This window comes from Triturus cristatus, chromosome 3_2 (assembly GCF_964204655.1).
Source record: "Triturus cristatus chromosome 3_2, aTriCri1.1, whole genome shotgun sequence".
NCBI classification, from domain to species: domain Eukaryota; kingdom Metazoa; phylum Chordata; class Amphibia; order Caudata; family Salamandridae; genus Triturus; species Triturus cristatus.
Window position 1 is genome coordinate 380680400 of NC_140584.1, and position 21856 is coordinate 380702255.

General features: G+C 44.0%; 1 protein-coding gene across 1 annotated transcript in view; it reads right to left on the minus strand.

Annotated features, from left to right (window-relative positions):
* GNL2 (G protein nucleolar 2) overlaps nt 1–21856 on the minus strand; it is a 147467-nt gene that overhangs the window by 110896 nt on the left and 14715 nt on the right. The window contains exons 2-4 of the mRNA XM_085647901.1: nt 15579–15663; nt 10474–10568; nt 9236–9375 (exon numbers count right to left, since the gene is read on the minus strand). Of these exons, the coding sequence (XP_085504027.1) occupies nt 9236–9375; nt 10474–10568; nt 15579–15663 (320 nt within the window). The remainder of the gene's footprint in view (nt 1–9235; nt 9376–10473; nt 10569–15578; nt 15664–21856) is intronic.

The following is a 21856-nucleotide window of genomic DNA, read 5'->3' on the forward strand; positions in this document are numbered from 1 at the left end:
ACCTATGGACATCTCTGTGGCTTTTCTGTCTAGTTGAGTACACCACAGTAGGGCATACAAAAATGTTCAAACTCCATACAACAACACCTAAAGTTTGAGGAACTGACCCATTATTTCTGTGGTGAAAGGCTCTGGCTAGTCATGTATGCTAGCTTTATTTTTTTTTACAGGTTTTAATAAATGTACACTTGGCTGTTTATTACACACGTTTCTTTAAACTGATAACGTGCTATGTTGTCCCAAACAGAAGCACGAACATAACCTGCTTAGCAGGAGTTAAGGAGTCCATGTGTGTTTGTTTGGTGGAGAGGTGTGGTGCAGTGGCCAGGGCAGCTGACTTCAGAGCACAGGGTTCACGGTTCGATCCCCGGCTCCGGCAGCAGCTCAGCTCAGCACCATGTGACTCTGGGCAATAGCTCACTTAATTTCCACGACAGCCCCCAACGCCTTGAGACCCATAAGGGTGAGTAGTTTGTGCTTTACAAATACGGATTTTTTTGTTGGTTCCTCATCAGACAACAGTGCCTAACTAGTCGACCAATGTATACAATTTAATTTCAAAGCACATAAGAAAAACCTTATTCTGTCTGGGGACACAACCACCCAAAAAATACAAAAAGGACAGCAGTGATAAAAAAAAACTATGTTTAAGTGGCCTTCTTTTTGCCAGCTTTTGGACTTGGAGGGGACACAGATACATTCTAAAAAGAGAAATATGACAGAATAAGTTATTTCATCTTTGCAAACACTTTCCTAAACGAAATACTGAACTGTGCCAAATTTGAGGATTTTGATGAAGAGCGACGGTGCTATAGTTAGAAGATGTGTTATCTGTGTGCTTTTCTTGGCTGTAGTTTCCTCTGCACGCCTAGGGCAGCAGTATATTGTGTAAATACCTTTCATATCCAGATAACGTTTTCCCCAATTTAGGTTAGATTCCTATTGAACACACATGGAAGAAATGTCCTTCACATGAAAAACATCTGGCTGACAACCCACAATAAAAGCTTCAGTTGAAAAAATACCATATGAAACATGAGATGTGAAACCTGTACGTATAGTGAGAAGGTGGCGTGCGTTCGACTCCTAACAAGACCTGGAAGTTTTGAACCCACATGAAAGCTGATAATGCACCCACAGCTGGACACGCCCAATGTTCTCTCAAGAAGTCAGGTCATGAAACAAACTCTACTTCATTAATCTCTTAAGAAATAGGTAGCTCAGAAGAGAGGCAGCCTGAAATTCTACATTTTAAAATAAGACAATATGTGTCAAAAACATTTTATGATTTCAGTGAGAACAATATATTTCATCACATTTAACTATCAAGTTTGATATTTTCCCAAGCTATTTTGTTGTGCAAGACATGTTTTACGCAAGAATTCATAAAATGGTGTAAGAGAGGCTAACTGAAAACATTTAATGATTTTAAACCATTTAATCTGCAGTAGAATGTATTCGATAGCATAGGGAAGGTTTCAAGCGTTGCAGAGCCTTCACTGCCAACACCTGCTACTTTATCACCAGATGGAAAAACCTGCTGCAAGAGACTTTTAACAACTCTGCTCGTGTGACACAGGGAGCAGAGATTTCACACGCACAGGGACTGGTAAAATCAGATTGTTGTCAGCTCATGCTCTGCGACATAGTGCACATAGGAGGGGGATAGATCTTCACCAGTCTTTTTGGTGGCAAACCACTACAGAAGGTTTTGCAGTGGTTTTTAACCGTTTTACTTATGTGGACCCAGAATTAATCATTACTGGGACCCAAGGACCCCCAATGAGTCCATTATAGGAATCTAGGGACCCCGACCTAATCATTTTCGATAATTTGAACTGCAAAACAATACACTAAAAATACAAAAACAAGCATTCATCAAAATCAAAAAAGATGCAAACGATGAAATATTTTATTTAATTCACAAACACATATAAGAAATCTACATTTTAATGGGAAGGTTGAGCTTTACTAAATTCAACTGTGCCTCTTTATTGCCAGCCTTGCTTCTCATAAAGCACCGCTTGCAGATTTTCAAAATACACAAATATAAGGCATTGTCATTTACAATGTCAATTGCACAAACTCTCGCAAATGCGAGATCTTTTGCATTGCAAATGCTGGTTTACTGATTTGAGTTACATCTGTAAAGAAAAAGAAAAAACGTGCTAAAGGTTTTTTTTTAAAAGCAGGTGGCGGGAGGCAACATAGAGGGCACAGGTGGGAGGAATCAAACAACACAGAGAGAGAGGATAGTAAAGTGTGGGGGAGAGAACAGCAAATTGATGAGCAAGACAACAATGTGGAGCTTATGGTGGGAGAAGCACACGGCTGAGAAAGTAAAATGGGGAGAGGTACACAAGGGCAAACACACCATGGATGGGGTTGGGGAGAAGCATATGTGTAAGAGATAGCAGCACAGAGCATGGTGGAGGGGGAAGACAAGTACAAGAGGGAGACAGCTGGAAATCATGTGTATGTTTGTGGAGTAGTTAACCAAAAGGGAAAAAAGGCAGTGCCTGAAAAGTTAGCATTGGAAGGTAAAAAGTAATGCGGCTATGCTCCAGAGAAGTGACAATCACAAGAAGAGAAAATAAAGCCCACATAAGCTAATGAATAAGAACCAAGTAAAAGAGAGTGACAATAAATCAAACCAATAGCAAGCATTGGGCAGTTGCTTGGCCCACTCTAAGCTAAAAATAGATATTTTTGCAAAAAGACATCTTGCGCTGTCTGGTGGGTGAAATGTAACACGAAGTCACAGGCTCTGGAGAGAAATGTAATTAGAAAGGTTCTTACCAACAGCCAGTGCCTTGAAACCAGAAGGGGGAATTAAGTGCATCTATGCCCATTCTCTCACTGTTTGGCTAACAGGCTTCAACAGACACCACAAGGTGAAGCACTGTCATCGAGGCCAAAACACCTCATACAGTGACTGATATTTTGTCAGTAATATGCGGATTCCTATCACACTTGAGCCAAAAGGCTTTGGAAGAAACATGGATTACGTAAAAGTCTAAAAGGGAGGAAATGCTTTAGTGAAGACAAAAATTTTGTGGTAGTAGGAAATGACGTAGAAGCACTGGCAGAGCTGATCAGTACCGCAGAGTCTAAATTGTGAAACCTGGCACCCATATTCAGTATGCAAAAACTTTCCTGATCCACTCGGCTCTTATTTCCAGGATCGAAACATCTACAGGCAGAACATATTAACTGGAAAAGGTTTCGCTTTTGGGGCCTTATAAGTATTTAGCATTCATGCAAGTTTAAGCTATTGGCATTGTCAATGACAATTCCTTATATTTATGTTGTAAAAATCAAAACATAAATAAAAGGCATTGTCATTTACAATGCCAATAGCTCAAACTCGCGTACATGCGAGACCTATTGCATTGCAAAAGCTTGTTATATAGAGCGGACATTACCCATTTGCAATTTTAAAAAAGCATTTGCAATGCAATAGGTTTCGCATTACTGAATGTTTAAGCTACTGCCGTTGCAAATAATACTGCTTCACCAATAGCTCAAACTTTCAGTAATGGGAAACCTATTGCATTGTAGATGCTGGTTTTAAAAGGTTACATGTCTTATAGATTGTCTGCTGTGACAAGTGAGGGGCGCTCAGGAGACAGCAGCAAGGGAAATAGTTAAGAGGGGAGGAGGGGTGGGTAGATGAGGGTCGCACAGGACAGCGAGATCTCTCAACAGTGAACAGCGGGAGGGGGTGTTTGAATAACAGGGGAAGAACAGGCTGCTGTGCAAGTTCAGAAAGGCAATACATTGCTTTGCCCATGTGAAATGAAAATAAAAGCGGCGCCAAACAAACAATTAAAGGGGCGCTTAAAGTGAATGCTAGCTGTGCTTAGCTTCTGCTCATGCCCAGCAGCAGACGATACCACTTTATGAAAGTTAGCTGGATGGCTGTATCCAAACACACCCTACACGAGGGTAACCTCAAAGTTCAGTGCCAAACACATAGCCTGTATTTAACTGGATCCGTGCTGTGGAACGCGATCCACTATTAGGCCAGCCATAAGAACATATAAGGAGGAATTGCAGAGGTTTACCCTATCAACCCTCCTTTTAACAAGGTAGATCTTGCTTACATGGCCACCAATTCACCAATAACTAAAAACAAACATACATTCAACTTGAGCATGTCTTTGGAGTTTGACTTAATAAAACAGTAGGAAAAGTATACAAAAAGGAGTGCAGTTTATAAATCTTTGTAACATTTACTAACAAAACTAAAAGCATAGAGAGCAGCTGTCCCAATTTAGGAGAAAAGCTCATTTGTCTATTTTATATATGTTTGCCCTCATAAAACATCTCTCATCGGTTTTCATAAAGCTGGCACGACTGTAATGCTGCTAAAAGAACATGTTTGAACTCAATGACGAGCTACACGAACCCCAGAGCTTTAAGAGTTCTCCCCACCTTTTTTTCTTTTAATTATATCAATAACAAATTTAAAAGTTCAATGCCCACCAGCGTCTCCGATTGAGAAGGGTTGGAGCTGCTTTCTAAGTAACGCTGTTAATGTCTAGATGCGTATGCGGCCTGACGCTTCTAAATACCGAATTTCTAGATTTATATTAAAAACACAGCATGAAGGTTTCCAGCAAACTAAGCAAGCGAAAGAATATAGAGCTTGTTAGGAGTTTCCAGATGTGGGACAATTGCGCAGACATGCGGGATCTCACAAGTATAGCCATGCGATAGCAAGGAGTTAATAACAGGTGAACACTTTACGGAGGGAAAGGTAAACAAGGAGCCCGTGGACGGGTCGCAAGACGGCGCTAGTCATTATCTTGCTTCCCACTCCACATTAAATCAGAAGTATTTGCAATGCAATAGTGCTCGCATTATTGAAAGTTTGAGATACTGGCTTTGCAAATATTAGTGCTTCACCAATAGCTCAAACTTTCAGTAATGGGAAACCTATTGCATTGTAGATGCTGGTTTTAAAAGGTTACATGTCTTATAAATTGTCTGCTGTGACAAGCGAGTGGCGCTCAGGAGACAGCAGCAAGGGAAATAGTTAAGAGGGGAGGAGGGGTGGGTAGATGAGGGTCGGATAGGACAGCGAGATCTCTCAACAGTCAACAGCGGGAGGGGCTGATTGGGGGATGGGGAAGAACAGGCTGCTGTGTGCGTTCGGGAAAGAAATTAAAATAAAAGCGGCGCCATACTTAAACAATTAAAGGCGCACGTAAAGTGAATGAACAGGCTGCGACGCGCTCTGTGGTGGGGGAGGGGGGGGGAGGAGCGTAAAAGCGCCGGAGAGGCGGAGCGAGGCACGCGCGCTTGTGCGTGTAACTGCATTCTCTATGCCAGCCAAAAGCGTGTGGTAAGACCTTTAAAAGCCCACACACTAAATGTCTCGCAGAGCAGCGCATGCGCTGACTCAGCAAGACCTAAAAAACAATAAAGGTGGGGGGCAGGAGTGAAGTGCACGAAACAGAACAGGCGCCTCTGATGAGGAGCAGGAAACAAATGCGGAGTGTGTGTTAGCTGGGAAGTGAAAAGTGTGCCTGCAACAGCAGGTAGGAGAAACTCATTTCAGAAAATAATGATGCTCAAAGACTGTAAATGAAACATATTGAGGAACAACACAAGTAAAAGGGCCAATCTTCATGGAAGGTTACAAAAGCGCAAAAGGCGGTACTAAGGAAGGACTAATAAGCCTATTCACGAATCAAATGCAACCATTAGAATGAACACTAACAGGAGGAAAGTAATAAGATGGGCAATAAATGGGCGGAGCTTCATCTCCAAATCTGAATACAGCAGGTCTCCAAGAGAAAGCACACGCGTTGCCTAGGCGAGACCTAAAAAGGGGGAGGGGGCATTATGGACCAGACATAACCAACATTGGCAAAGCCAATCCCTTTCATCTTTGTGACCTATTGGCTTTACCAATAGATTATAGCCACGGTGCATAATTGAAGCTGTAACTAGACAGAAAATAAAATATGCAAAAGCATTTTTGTTTGTTGCTGTAATGCAAGTGGGGGAGGGGAAGGAAGGGAGGGGGGGAGGAAGAAACACGGAAGAGGGCGAAAGGATGCCGAAGCGACACAGGGTGGGGGGGGGGGGGGAGAAGGGTAAAGGTGATGGCAAAGCAACACGGGAGAGGGCGGGAGAGGTGGGGGAAGGTGGGGAACCAACATTGGGGTTGTGGGAAAGAAACATGGAGGATGTGGGGAGGAAATGAGGAGAAGCCCAGATGGGAATGTGAAATTAACTAATTTTGTTTCTTGTCTGCAAAGTCAACATAATTGTGCTTACAAACCACAATCCATGATTTCAGTGGCTAGGTGTAGGAGGCTGGCTCTGTAAATACTATACCAAAATGAGGTATAGTGTGTACAGAGTCCAGTGGAACCTCAAAAGTAAGCAGAGGTAAAATTAGATAGCACCTTACTCTCTATTGGTGGTAGTGTGCGCGAGCAGTAAGGCTGTATCAGAGGGTAGTGTTTAGCATTTGTTGGACACACTCAATCAGCAAATGATGTCACACACTCAAAGACTGAACTCAGACGAATTTTGTTTGTATCAAAAATAGTATTAAGTTATTTTATTTCTCGACCTAAGGCAAGCCTGGCACAGTTAAGTGAAATAAATGATTTGCAAAATGTTATGCAGTGTTTACAAGTTAATGCAAGATCAAAATGCAGTTGTTTGACATACAGGTAAGCCAAGGTATTGAAATTACTGTACAGATTACTGTTTAGTTACTTTTATATAACTTTTTAGATTATTTTTTCTACTCAGTGTGATATGCCTAGACATACAAAATCAACTCCACACTTAGAACATTTTTCCGAGATAAACAGTCAATGGATTCCCATGGAGAGAAATTAAGTTATTGTATACCAGATAAGTAGTTGGTCTTTGGGGTTGAGTTTCTGGGGTTAGAACAAGGGTTCCCCCAGAGTCAAGGATGCACTCTCGTTAAACTCTCAGTGGCACTAGGGCGGCCGGGTGCGGAGTACAGTGGCCCAATGTTATGGGGGATAGGGGGCCTCTAGTTGGGGGCTGCTAAGGAGCAGACCACTGGGTTGTGGGAGCAAAGCTCCTGGTGTTAGGCTCAGGGCAAAGGGGGATCCTGTTAATCACAAAAAGCGCACCCGCAGCGGCGCAGGGGCGGCTGGGTGCAGGGTGCTGGTTTGGCGTCAGGCGCCCTGTTGATTGCAACGGAGATTTTCCGGTTTCAACAAAGACTGTAGGCTCGGGGACGAAGTTCTTCTTGAAGGGACCAACAGTTGGAGAGATAAGTTGGGATGCCTGGGGATGCTGGGACACCACTGGTTGGGCCACCCAAGGCCGTGGGACTTCGGCTCAGGGTTGTCTTTAGGCGTCAGGTTTCTCTTATCAGCTACGGTCTTGGGGAGTCTCCAGAAAGAGGTTGCCCCTAAATACTAGATTTAGGGACGTTACAGGCAAGTAAAGGTTGGGGCCAATGGGTCCCTTCCTTGGGGTGGCTACACCCCCTATTATGCCACCCTCCAGTGGGAGGGAGGCATATACCTCACTCTGGTCGGCTGGGTCCCCCCCATCTGCAAGATGGCGGGGACCGAGAGTTGTGCTTCACCTCGCCGACCCCACCTGAGAGGTGGGGTTGGCAAAGGTGGGCAGACCTCCCTTGGTTTTCCTGCCCAAATTAGAGGTCAGAACCGGTGGGGACCAGTTGCTGGAAGAGGCAAAAGGTCTGGGGGAAGCTCACAAAGGCAGCAAGCATTTGAAGCTTCCCCTTCGTGGACCCTGCTCATCCTGGGGGAGGAGGCTTGGCACCTCTTCCCAGGATGTGCATTGTGTCAGACCCCCGAGAGCAGTAGGCTCTCGACCCAGGGTCCAGAAACATGTCTGGTGGTGGCAGCTGGGGAGCAGCCACTCAGCCTGGACACTAGTGTTAGGCCATTTTTCAGGTGGCATCTATAAGATGCCCTCTGTGAGTATTTTACATTAAATCCCACACTGGCATCAGTGTGGGTTTAATGTGCTGAGAAGTTTGATACCAAACTTCTCAGTTTTCAGTTAAGACATTATGGTATTGTGGAGTTCGCAATGACAAACTCCCAGCACCATATACTCTTAATGGCATTACTGCACTTATGTCTAAGAATTGGCTTAGACACTGTAGGGGAACCGGGCTCATGCACCTGTACCCTCACCACTGGTACAGTGCACCCAGCTAGAGGGGTGGCTGATCTATGCCAGGGCAGTGGGTTGTAGGGATGGCACACAGGGATGTGTGCCATGTCGACTCTTCACTTTGTTCTGCACCACAACAAGCAGCCTGCAAAGGCAGTGTGTGTGTGTAAAGGTACAGGGCCTCTAAGGGTGGCACAATGAGCGCTGCAGCTCTTAGAGGGCTTCTCTGGTCATGCAGTTGTAGGGATAGAACATAGGCCCTGGGTACCTGTTTGGTAGGAGCCCCGGGCTCACTCAGTCAAAGTACATCAGTAATTTAGCAAAAAGTGGGGGCAACCATGCCCCCAGACACCACACCTGTCCCCGGCTGAATCGTTAGACAAACACAATGAGACAAACCAGGCACACCGAGGAGGGAATAACGCAGTAGTCCCAAATCGGCAGTACCACACTATAATCTAAGGATGCCCGATATGACCCCCACACGTACGCAACCATTCACTGTGGTCACTATATGAACATCCACACGGACGACCCTCACCGGCACCTATCCCTGCCGACCCCTAATAATGACCCCAGTTTACTTCCAAAGTTAGCAGTTAAAGTTATAAGCCGGTAGTTCAGAAGCTGGTGTTAGCTAAAAGGGAACGCACCCGCTCCACGAAGTATTGCACTGTACCTATAAACATATGTGGGGGCAAACACGACTCCATAACCAAGGGAATGCTAACCCAGTCATGTTACTGAAAGCATACTGACAAGGCAAATGGACTTACCAAGTGTTTAGCGACTGAAATGTAAGAACGACAAATGTGGATTACGTAGGTACAAATCTGAAAACCTACAGTTGTTCACAAATGCACGCTTGTACTCTGTATCAGAAATTTGCCAAACTGTATGTGAAATATAAAAACCAAAGAAAAAAATTTAACAAAAAACAAAAAAAGTGGGGACAACCATGCAAACAGAGGGCATTTTCTTACACTAAGCATGCATTATTGAAATAGCTGCATAGAATTTCAACAAAGGGTTTCTGTGCAATGTAGTGTTTAGACATGAACAGCACACAACTACTTACGTGTGGTTTAATTCGGTCATGAAGGAGAGACATTGGCAACTTGGTTTGCTTCATAACAACTCGATATGGGTCTTTCATTACTACATCCATCTCCTCTTGGAATTTTTGTAGGGAGGACTGCCTGATGACACGAGTATTGCCTGTTCAACAAGCGATAGCTATATCAATAATGATTGAATATTCCACAGAAACAATTAGCACTTGCATACCGTTGGGTCCACATTGACCACAATCAGAACAACCTATTTCCCATTTGAAAAATTAATCAAATTATTATAAGGACTACCACAAGCATACCTTGAAGAACTGGTGCATGCAACAATTATGTTAACTGATGCACAATATTCAATAGCTCGTAAGAGGTTCACTCACACGGACCTGTAAACACGTTAGTCATTTCCACATCAGCCTTGCTGCATGGGAACAAATGTTCTCTTTTGTTGCTCTAAAGATGCGAACCCAGTGTCTGGAACTAAACCCCAATAGCTCCTGCTCTTTAGTGTACAAACATACCAGCAGCCTTTGAAAGCCAATCATATCTTGCCTCTCAATTTTTCATGCAATACTTTTTGATCCTTTGTGCCTGTTCCTTCATGTCTTCAGGTGCAGACATTGTATTATCTTGGAGGCCCCACTACTGATGATTTCCATGATATGGCCTTCTGGTGAAGCGAAAGCAATAAATAAGTGGGCCCTGATAAATGATTTCTACAATAGTACCACAAGCTTTGCTCAAATGCATGCAACTCTCACGATGCAACTCAACTGTCCACCTGCTCTCTATGCTGCTTTGTCACAGAATTGTGATCATTTTACATAGTAACGCTCAATGGCATATGCTAGACGTGAGTTTATACTGCTTGTTTTCTCTTAGCACCCATGTATTTATTGTTACTCACTACTTCCAATCCCCCTCTTCCGGAATTGATTGTTTTGCTTAATTTCGTATCCATGCAGGGTATCAACTGTACCACAGATTTTGGTTCAACTTGTGTGTTGTATTATAATTTCAATGCTAAATTCTTAGGGACTCTCTCTAAAGAGGTAGCTATTTTCAACACAAAAATTAAGAATGCATCAAAGACCAAACATATACCAGTGGCTCACATCCCATACATTCCTTAAAGCTAATGGTGCAATCTGTTGATCACTATTTATTAAATTCTACATAATTATCAGTGAGCAAATATCAAGTTACGCAACAGACCATAATAAAGAAAGAAAAGAACACAACTTACCAAACCATTTAATATTTGGCTCCACTCTGGCCACGGTGCCAGGAGCAACAGTTGATTGATACTGCAGAGGCCTGATCACTTTCCCACGATTATTTCTGAATGTGAATAATATTTGAATTAGACAAACTAAAAACATTATGGCTCACAGAGTCACTTCTAGCATCGCAGAAAAGTATTTCTTTAGAAATAAGAGATTGAAAAAGCTTTAAAAAATTCGAAAAATGTATTCATGATAACTCCAGCACCCTTATTTTATAGGTTTCACTACGTTTGGCTGTGTGATTCATGATAGGAAAAGACAAGGCATTGCACTGGGAATGTGTATGTTGAAATATAAGACCTGGACCGACCACATTCATAGCAATCTAGTGCTGCACTTGACTTCCTTTCTCACATGTCATTTGTACCACTTCGCCTAGTCTAATTAAATAAAGATACAAAGATGAAAATGTAGCTACTGGAACGTCCAATGGTAGGTTCCGTCAAACAGGCTTCTCCACTTCCATAAAACTGGGAGAAGAGACAAGAATGATGAGGAGGAGGACCATGCTAGGGGGGACAAATCAGGGTAATAAATGCGAGAGAACGTGAACCTTTTTAGCCATCTTCTGCACCTTGACAGAGACCAAGACAGTGGTATAATCTGTACACACAGAATGGGTCTCTCAGTGTAGAATAGGGAGTGTGGCTCAAGGACATAGTTGCAAACGTTTGTCCTTCAACATGAAAGATAAACTGTTAAGTAGGCCCAGAGTTTCACCGTCAAGAACTACAAAAAACAGCTGTGCCAGAAACTTTCACTAAACAATCCGATTAGACATTTAATTTTGGTCACAAAATAATTTTGACAGGCAAATTAAACACCCGTGGGGATACTCCTTTGGTTTATGGTCTAGCAACACTCAAACTCTAACGTCATAAGCCTCCTAGAGAAGGGCCTTGTTATTCTGGGCCTGGTAGATAATTCAGGGAAATGTAAGATGCAAATTAAAAGGGTGACTTACACAAACCAAAGGGGTCGATGCTGCCCATCCAGAGGAGATCAGAAAAGATGCCATGAACTCAACCAAACGATGAAAAATGGTGATGAGCAAGGACTCATAGAAAAGAGACTTGCTTGTACGCAATCTGCTCCTCTAACTTACTAACCAGTTACTAAGTTTGTTTTGTATAAAACTAATGCGCACCACATAAAAACGAGGGTTAGCAAAGCTTGCCTATGTGTTTTATAACGTTAATAGAATGAACGAAGGACTAAAATGCTCTAAACGGGAAATCCTTGCTGCACATGCGTCAACTGCATCTACGTACTATGACGTTTTAATGCTTCGAGGGAAATTCTTGTGCATGAGCAGGAGGCACTAATACGGTGGCTTGAAGGCTCGCGTGCATGGCATCTGCTTTGCTGAAAAGAAAACGAGTAATTATGCTAATGCGGGAAGATTCATATTAAGTAAAAGGGTATAGAGTAGAGGTGGGTGGTATACAGTGTGACCACTTTATTCTTGAAACTAATATTTGTCTTTTGACTTTATCACTAGTGCACATTTGGGCCTCTCGAGTATATCTGAAGAGAGCTGAGTCACATGGGTTTTGCGCATGACAACTGAAAGTCGACCCAGAAAATGACAGGCGGGTACAAGGTTGCAGTGTGCTTGAGCCTTAGAACCGGCAGCGGAAAATCGAAATGAATGAGTCCACATGTTCAAAATTAAAACATTTGTTACAAATGAAATGTGAATGCGGGTGGGAAAATAAAGTTTGAATAAAGAATTAAGGGTATGGGTTTTGCGAACAATAGTTAAAAGAAATTGATGTAATGTAAGCATGGTGTGATGATCATCCTCCCCTTGCCTGACCAATTAGATTTCACATTTTTTCGATATTGAAACATTAATGGGTGGAACAATCCTGAACAAAAGGGATAACTGAGGTAGCCTTTAGTTAGTAAAGAAGAAGAAGAGGAGCGACGTCAATCCTGAGATGCAGTGAGCCGTAGGTGTTGTCGGAGTAGCGAGAGATGCTGATGAAGAACCCGAATGCAGAGCCCTCCATCCTAATTTAATTAGGTTAGTAGAAGAATCTCGAGGAGGAAGAGAGTGTCAGAGAGGGGTGGGGCACAATCGTCGGTATTAAGAGAGGTAACTATCCTGAAGTCTTTGTCGCTTGAACTATACCGGAGGACCCTTACCAGCCCTTTAGCCAGGGGGTTGGTCTTCACACCATTCTTGGTAATTTAATTTTTTTCATGATATTTGCAGACGATCTTTTCTCTCTGCCCTCTCCCTTTTCTGAGCACAAGTCATTGCAAGTGTTCGAAGTACGTGTTGATGATTAATTGAATTTTTCTCTGCTAACGAATGAGGCTGTCTGTATTGTATTTTTGAAGTGGTTCACATGCTCAAAGTTTAGATAACATTTTAAAACATTAAAGGAGTCTGTGGTTATTTCAATTTAAAGCATTAATAAGTTAGCTTTATGTCATTATCACCATCAATTTATTCAACTAATGGTCCATCGACCAGAGGAAAGAACTTTATGATCTGTGAAGGGTTAGTGCAGGTATTCCAAACTAATCCAGAACATCGGTGAAAATGTATAAACTTGACAACCCAGCGATTTTACTCAATTGTGTGTTTGATGGGCCCAGGTGAGTATATGGTTGTAGAGTATCTGTTGTTGGTAAACCGCTGGATCAATTGCACTCGGAGTATATGAGACCACATACAGACGAAGACGTCTATGAAGAACTACTATACTTTGTGATTCTGGAGCTCCATATTATTTGGTGTGCTATACTGATGGGCCATGTGGGGAGCAGACAGCTGTGGGTGTGATATTCCTATTACATTTAGGGGTGTCCTAGACTGGAGATCACATCACGTTGGTTACATTTGTATTGCTATGTTTTGTTCCTGGGGCGTTGGTGATTTTAAATGGGGGGGGGGGGGGGGTCTGTTTTTATTCGGTCAAAGAAGTATGTGCTTTACATCTAAAAGAGAGGCATGTGGAGATTTGATGCGGTTTCAACAGCCTACCATTAGAAAAGATAAACATAGGAATATTTTAAGATGAATGGCAATAGTGAAGAATATATGGAACAACTTGTGGGTGCTTTCTAAGCGGCGATGAGGGGAAAATGTATTGCCTCCAAGGCAGTGCAACTCAGGATGTGGGCACTGACAAAAGACCAGTGATCAAACAAGCACTGACAAAGCCAATAGATCTTACCTATGCTTAGGTTTGGCTTTATCAATATCTTTTAGACATTGGTGTAGAGGTGAGTGGTTTCTGTGCAGCGTGGTTTCTGTGCAGCAAGGCTACATGTTATATAAAAACAAAAACAGGCACTGTGATGCAGCAGCCAGCGCTGGTTGCATCATATTGCTTTTTTTCCTTGTTATGGGGGGGGGGGGGGAGGGGTGTAGAGTAGGTAACACGGAGAACAGAATGACGAGTGTGGGAGGGGAAGAGGAAACACGGACAAGGTGGGGTGAGAGGGGGAAGAAGCAACACAGGTGAAGAGGGAAGAAACAGTATAGTCAAAGGGGGGTGTGGGTGGGAAGGGAAGAAGCAACAAAGACAAAAGGAGGTGGGTCAAGGAGGGGAAGAAGCCACACAGACAACGGGGGATGAGAGGGGTAAGGAGTAATACCGACATAGGATGTGGAAAGGGAAGAAGCAAGAGAAAAGAAAATCAAGCATTGGCAAAGCCAATAGGTCTCACCTATGCAAGAGCTACTGACTTTGCCAATATGTTTTAGCAATGCTGTACACCAGAATGACTGCCGTTCAGCATGGCTAAAGGTTAGTGGGGTAAAGGAGAGTGGCGTGGAGTTGAGTGTCGAAAAGTGGAGTATAGTGTTATGGAGTGGCGTGCATTAGAGTTGAGTGGCGTGGACAGGAGAGAGTGGGGTGTCATGGAGTAGCGTTCAGTTTTGTGACAGGAGTACAGTGGAACAACAGAGAGATGAGTGGCAGAGAGTGGAGTAGTGTCAGAGTCGAGTGGCATATGGTGTCGTTGGGTGGTGTACCAGGGTAGAGGGTGTTGCGTAGAGTAGAGTGGGGTAGAGCAGAGAAGATTGTCAGAATGGACTGGCGTGGAGTACTATGTCATAGAATAGTGTGGAGTAAAGTGGCATGGAGTGGTGTAGAGAGACTTGAGTAGAGCATCATAGAGTGGGGCAGCATCACAGAATGCAACAGAGTGCAGAAGAGTGCTGTAGAGTGTCAGTGGAGCACAGTTTGATGGAGTAGAGCATCACAGAGTGGAGTATAGTGGAGTGTCTTGAGTGAATTGGCGTAAAGTACATTGGTGCAGAGAAAATTAGGATAGAGTACAGTGGCCTGGAGTGCATTGGTTTTGAGTAAAGTGGTGTAGAGTGCATTGGCGTAGAGGGCATTGACAAAGTACATAGAGTAGAGCGGTGCAGAGTAGATTGCATTGGTATAGAGTGCAATGGCGTAGAGTGGAGTGGCGTGGCGTAGAGTGGAGTGGCGCAGAGTGGAGTGAAGTGCCATAGAGTGGAGTAGGGCAGGGTAGAGTGGAGTGGGGAGGGGTAGAGTGGAGTAGTCCATGGTTGAGTGCAGAGGTGGTGAGAGCAGTGGCAGAATGTGGTGGCAAAGAGTGCATAGTAGAGTAGTGTGGGGTAGAGTGCATTGGTGTACAGTAGAGTGGCGTAGAGTAGAGTGGTGCAGAGAAGAGTGCAGTGATGCAGTGTGGAGTGGAATGGCTTAGTGTTGAATGGTGAAGAGTAGAGTGCAGTGGCATGGAGTGGTGAAGAGGAGTAGAGTGGAGTGGGGTAACGTGGAGTATGGATGGTATGGTAGTGTACTGCCATTAAAGATAACAATTCTTCAATTGAAATGACCATTACATTTGCAAAGAGAAAAGAAGCCTAAATACATAAATTACAAGTCAGGCTGACAGTCCCCAGACTTCAGCCACAATCTATCTTAATATGTTAAATATGCCATGTATAATGAGAAAAGCCAGATACGAAACATAGCAAAATACCTTTTAAAACAAACTAGTGACAAGTGACAGGATGGAGAGAAGTCGAAACATTAAGCATCTCATTAAAAACATCAGTTCCTGCACTTACCTTCGCTCCTTTTGACGGTACATATTAAGCCGCTTGATGGTACCACGATCCCTCATGTTAGAACCTCCTGCACCTTTGAGGCGATCTGTATAAATATACAAAAAAACAGAAAATTCAAATTAAAGTTTTCAAGCTGAATAACCTATAACAGTGCACATTACTATTATTTTGACTACAATCTAAACTTTTCTCTCACTGTCAAAAGTGTGAATGTCAAGAAGGCATAAGGTAGAGTTCTTGAGAAGTTCTGTTTAAATGCCTGACACACTCGGGCCCGCGGGTTAATACCCTTATTAGTCTTGGATTTCAACTGAGGAGGAAAGCTTCCACTCTTGTAAAAGGTTGGGCCAACAACAGCTCCTTTTAATTCAAATTTCAACCAAAGCAGATTTGGCATCGTGGATCACAGAACCTTAATACTAAAAGGGCAGTCTTTGAAACTGGATTCCTATTTGTAGTATTCACACCAAAGAGTGACCAAAAGTCCTCATTTATAAATCTTGAACAAGCTATAAGAGCAGCCTTGAAAAGGCCCTTGGCTTGAATGCCCAAAAGAGGGCGCAACACGTGTTGGTAATTTTGAATTCAGTCTTTTTATCATAAACAAAGCATTGTTTGAAGCAATACTCAAAAACTCCATCGTTGTTTGGACTAAAAACTACATGCTAGAAGGTGTCTTTCTTTCTACAAACAAGCAGGAAAAAATAAAGCAATTTAGTGTGAATCTCTTGATGGAACATATTCATTTCTAATTATGTTTTGGTTAAACTTTAATTCTTATCGTAATTTACCTATTTGAAGGAATCCTTGTAATTTTGGAGGATAAACTCATCGTGGTTGACATAAGATAGGGTTCTTGCAGCTTTTTGTGAGAAACTCTTAGGGGGGTTCAGCAGACCTTCAGACTGTATTCATTTTAAGTCCTGAAATCAGTAAGGCTAGAACAAGACAATAACAGCTATTGCACACTGGATGTCGGAGAACTGCCTGAAGTTTAACGCTGGCAAAATGGAGAATATGTTGTTTGGTAAGGTTCAGCAGATTTGGGCCCCTGATTGGTGGCCCCCTGAACTAAACATGGCTCTGAATCCTAAACAGGTAGTTAAGAACTTGGGAGTCTGCCTAGATCAATCACTTACTATGAAAGAACAAGTTCTGGCTATTACAGGCACCTGTTTTGATAGGATGCGCTTTTTGAGGAGAGTCTTTTCTTTTTTCCAGTTCTCTGTGAGGAAAACATAGGTGCAGGCTCCTGTTATTAGCTGCATGGATTACGGCAATGCATTATTGGCTTTGGCTAATGAAACATTGCTCTGAGAGTTGCAGGTTGTTCAGAAAACAGTGGCCTGCCTCATCTGCAACCAGGCAGTTGGGGCTGCTTCCTCTCCTCTTCTACGCTCATTTCATTGACTGCTCGTTCAAAAAAATAGTTATTTTTAAAATCTGTTACCTCACCCACAAATCTCTGAGGGAGGGGGAAGGGTCCTAGCTATCTAGCCGGTAAACTGACACATTATTGTCTAGTCAGACCTTTATGATCCAGCGACAAGTCTTTACTTACTATTCCCCGGGTCAGAAAGTCTTGAACAACTGGTGGCAGGTCTTTTTCCTACCTTGCCCCTTCCTACAGGAATGAGCTGCCATTGCATGGTCGCATGTGCACTGACCATGCCAAATTTAGGAAATTATTGAAAAACAGCACTGTTCTAATTTGTAACTTTTCAAGTCCGTTATTCGCAACCAGTTTGCGACCAGATACCTCTCCCAGGGTGATTTGAGCGCATTATAAACTAAATAAACATAACAATTAAAATAGCCAGCATAATAAAAAGGTAGGGGGTAGTTTTATATTTCCTGTCTGGCAGAACTCGGCATACTTATATTTGCTAATGCTGATAAAGGTAGATTGTGGTCTATATCTACGCAATGGGAATGTGTGCAAAGTGTTAGGCTTTATCAGAGGGTAGTGTTAAAAATTCATTGTACACACTCAGACAATAAAATGGTTTCACAAACTCAAAGACTGAACTCTGACCAATTTGTTTTGTATAAATATATTATTTAGTTGTATTTTATTTCTAGAACCAAGCCAGGCCTGGTACAGGTAAGAGTAATAGTACTTTGAAAGAATAATGCAGTTGAATGCAATTGGTTTGGTTACAGGTAAGTCACTTGTTCATAAACAGTTGAAATTACTTTTCAGTTACTATTGAAATTACTTTTTGAGTTACATTTCAGATTACGTTTCTTATTCAGTTTGGTATACCTAGATACCACACTGGGACATATCCTGGATAAAGGTAAGTAATGCAATTGGTTATCAAAACACAGTTTTATAGAATGGCCAACTCCACACTCAATGAAATCCTATTGGAGGAAATGAAGTTATCAGCTTACAGGTAAGTACTTGGTTTTGGGAGTTGGGTTTCTGGGGTTGGAACCAGGGTTTCCCCAAAGTCAAGGATGCACTCCAAGAGCACCCTCAGTGGCACTAGGGCATCCGAGTGCTGAGGCCCAATGTTATCCAATGGGGTATGGGGGGCCTCCGGTTGGTGGCTGCTCACAAACAAGACACAAGGTTGAGGGAGCAAAGCTCCTGGTGTTAAGCTAAGGGCAAAGTAGAGTTTATTTTTGTACACAAATTGAACCCAAAGCGGCACAGGGGTGGCCAGGAGCAGGGTGCTGTTTTGGAGTTGGGTGCCCTTTTGTTTTCAATGGGGATTCTCCGGTTTCAACAAACACTGCAGGCTCTTAGACGAAGATCTTCTGGAGGCGACCACCAGTTGGAGAGGTAAGTTGAGATGGCGTGGGATGCTGGGACACCAACGTTTGGACCACCCAAGGTTGTGGGGCGTCGGGTGCAGGAGTGTCTTTTGGCGTCGGGTTTTCCTTACCGGCTCTGGTCGGGGTAGGGGGGATCCTCCAGAAAGGGTCTGGGGGCGAAGTCGAGAGTCACAAGATCTCAGGTCTGGATCGCAGGGGAGTCCTCCTCGTGGTGTTAGGCCACTCAAACTCGGGCCGTGGGTGTCGGGTGCAGAGTGATGTAGACTCGTGGATTTGGCCAAAGGCAGAGTCTGTTGGTGAGCAAATCAAGTGCTCACGGGAGACAAAGTCTTGTTGGGGAAGGCAGGGCAGGTCATCCGGGTTCTTGGGGGGCTGCTGGCTGCAGGACACATCGGGATTCCGCTGGAGCAGGTCGAGGTCGGGACAACCCGGTTGGGCTGGGGCCAAATCAGTTGGTGTCCTCTTCTTTCTTCAGCACAACTCTTCGGTCCTTCTCTTTCTTGTCTGAGGAGGGAAGGTTCAGGGTTACCCCTAAATACTAAACATAGGGGTGTTTCAGGTGTGTGCAGGTTGGGACCAATGGGTTCCTTCCTTGGGGTGGGAACGCCCACTATTGTGCCACCCATCAGTGGGAGGGGGGCATAAGCCTCACTCTGGTTGGCTGGGTCCCCACATCTTCAAGATGGCGGGGACTGAGAATTGTGCTTCGCCTCGCCTCCCCCACCTGAGGGGTGGGGTTGGCAAAGGTGGGCACACCACTCCTACTATCTTGTTTTTTCCGCCGATTCTCCTGCCCAAAGTGGGGGTCAGAATCGGTGAGGGACAGTTACTGGGAGCAGCAAAGGGCTGGGTTAGGTTACAAAGGAGACAAGCCTTTGAGGCGTCTCATTCGTGGACCCTGCCCGTCCTGGAGAAGGAGGCTTTGCACCTCGACCCAGGATGTGCTTTGTTTCAAGACCCCGAGACCGTTAGGCTCTCGACTCAGGGTTCCAGAAACATGCCTGGTGGTGTCAGCTAGCGAGCAGGGAGTCAGCCAGGACACTGGAGTTAGGTTGTTTTTCAAGGGGCATCTCTAAGTTGACCTCTGAGTGCATTTGTCATTAAATCCCACAATGGCATTAGTGTGGGTTTAATGTGCTGAGAGGTTTGTCATCAAACTTCCCAGATTTCAGTAAAGCCATTATGGTGCTGTGGAGTTCGTAATTACAAACTCCCAGACCATATACTCTTCATGACTTTACTGCACTTACAATGTCTAAGAAAGGACTTAAGACACTGTAGGCATACAGGGTTCATGCAGCTGTACCCTAACAATGAACAGTGCACCCAGCAAGAGGGTTAGCTTACCTATGCCATAAGCAGTGGATTGTTAGCATGGCACGTCGACTCTTCACTTTGCTCTGCACCAAAACATACAGTTTGAAAGTGCAGTGTGTGTGTGTGTTAAGGTGCAGGGCCTCTAAGGGTGGCACAATATGTGCTGCAGTCCTTGGAGGCCTTCCCTGGCCACAGTGCCCTTGGTACCCATGATACCTTTTACAAGGGAGTTACATGTGGCCAGAGAGTTGGCAATTGGGTTTGCAACAGTATAGTTTTAGGGAAAGAACATAGGCCCTGGGTACCTGGTTGGCAGGAACCCAGGGCACACTTAGTCATAGAGCATCAACATCAGGCAAAAGATGGGGGGCAACCATGCACAAAGGGGCACTTTCCTATAAGGGGGAGGTTCTGAGGTGTTTTAGGAGGTCGTTCCAGGTCTTGGCTGCAGGATATGAGTAAGAGCGTCCTCTGCTTCTGATCTTCTTGATGCAAGGGAAGTATGCTTTTGCTAGGGACACAGATCAAAGGCATCTGGTGGGTTGGTAGAAGTTCAGGCCGTGGCTGAGGTAAGCCTGACCGGTGTTGTGGAGATCTTTGTAGGTGTGGGTGAGTAGCTTGAAATTACATCTTTTCTGTACTGGGAGCCAGTGGAGATTGTGGAGAGATGTGGTTATTTCATGGAATTTTCAGGAGTCTGGCGGTGGAATTCTGGGTGGCTTGGAGTCGATGTAGGACACGGGCTGGGATTTTGAGGTAGAGGCCTTTCCATAATCAAGTTTACTTGTGATAAGAGCCTGGGTGACTGTTTGTCTGGTGTTCAGTGGAATCCACTTGAAAATCTTGTGTAGCAGTCACAGGATGTGGAAGCATGATGAGGAGATGACGATTCATCTGTCTGCTCACAGAGAGGGTGGTGTTAAGGATGATCCCTAAGTTCTTGGCATGGTCTGCAAGGGTGGGGGGCCAAGTCCCAAGGGCCACCAAGAGAAGTCCCAGGTGGAGTGGTTGTTGCCGAAGATCAGGTCTTCGGTTTTGCCTGTGTTGAGGTAAAGGCTGTTGTTTTTCATCCAAGTAGTGATATTTCTCATGCAGTTGGCAAAGACTGAGTCGGTAAGGGAGAGGATGAGCTGTGTGTCATCAGTGTAGAATATTATGTTGATACCGTGGGCTCTAATGATGCCTGCGAGGGGCATCATGCAGACCTTGAACAGTGCTGGGCAGAGAGGCGATCCTTGTGGGACTCTGCAGATCAGTTTCTTGGGTTCTGAGGTGTGGGGGACAGGGAAAAGAGTCTAACTCGTTGAGTTCTGTCCGGAGGAAAGAAGATAGTCACCTGAGAGGGCAGGTACGTATATACCCAAGCGCTGAGGCTTTCTGATGAGTGACTTGTGGGAGACTGTATCGAAAGCTGGGGAGAGGTCGAGGAGGATGAGCACAGCAGTTTCTCCTCGGTCGAGGATGCTCCTGATGTCATTAGTGGCCGCAATCAGGGCCATCTCTGTACTGAAGTTTGTGCACAAGTCTGATTCGGAGCTGTATAGAAGTTGATGGAGTTCTAGGTGGTCCTGACGCTTTCTCAAAGACTTTAGCTGGAAAAGGCAGGAGCATATAGCCGCAAAAGTCCATTTTAGGGGCAAAAATCCTTTTTGGGCACAAAAGCACTCTTTTGTTCAACGTTAGCAACACTGTGGAAGCTCTTAAGGAACACAAATTGCCCATCCTTACCATGTAGCTTTCAGGATCCTTGCATGTTCAAATAATTGCTTTCAGAAATGTCAACCTCAATTGGCCATCACCCCAAACGTGGAAAATCTCTACTTTGTCCTTCCACTCTCCCCCAACATCTGTGTATCCATTATTTTTCCACACTTTTACATCTGTATCCTTAGCTCATCTGTCATTGGGGGCTGTGGTTGTACATATGTCTGTTCAAAGTGTGTACTTGTAAGATATCTACCTTTTCTCCAGCGACAGGCTGGATTTTTCAATTTATTTGGACAGTATTTTTGCTGATATTTGGACTCTTATGTATATGGTATTTCTATAGCACGATCATAGCTTAATAGCAAGCATAAAGTCAACGAGCGATAGGAGCGGTACTGTGTTTGTAGACTATTAATGTATTGTGATGTAGTGGATATTGAATTCTGTGCATTGTGACACAGATATTCAGA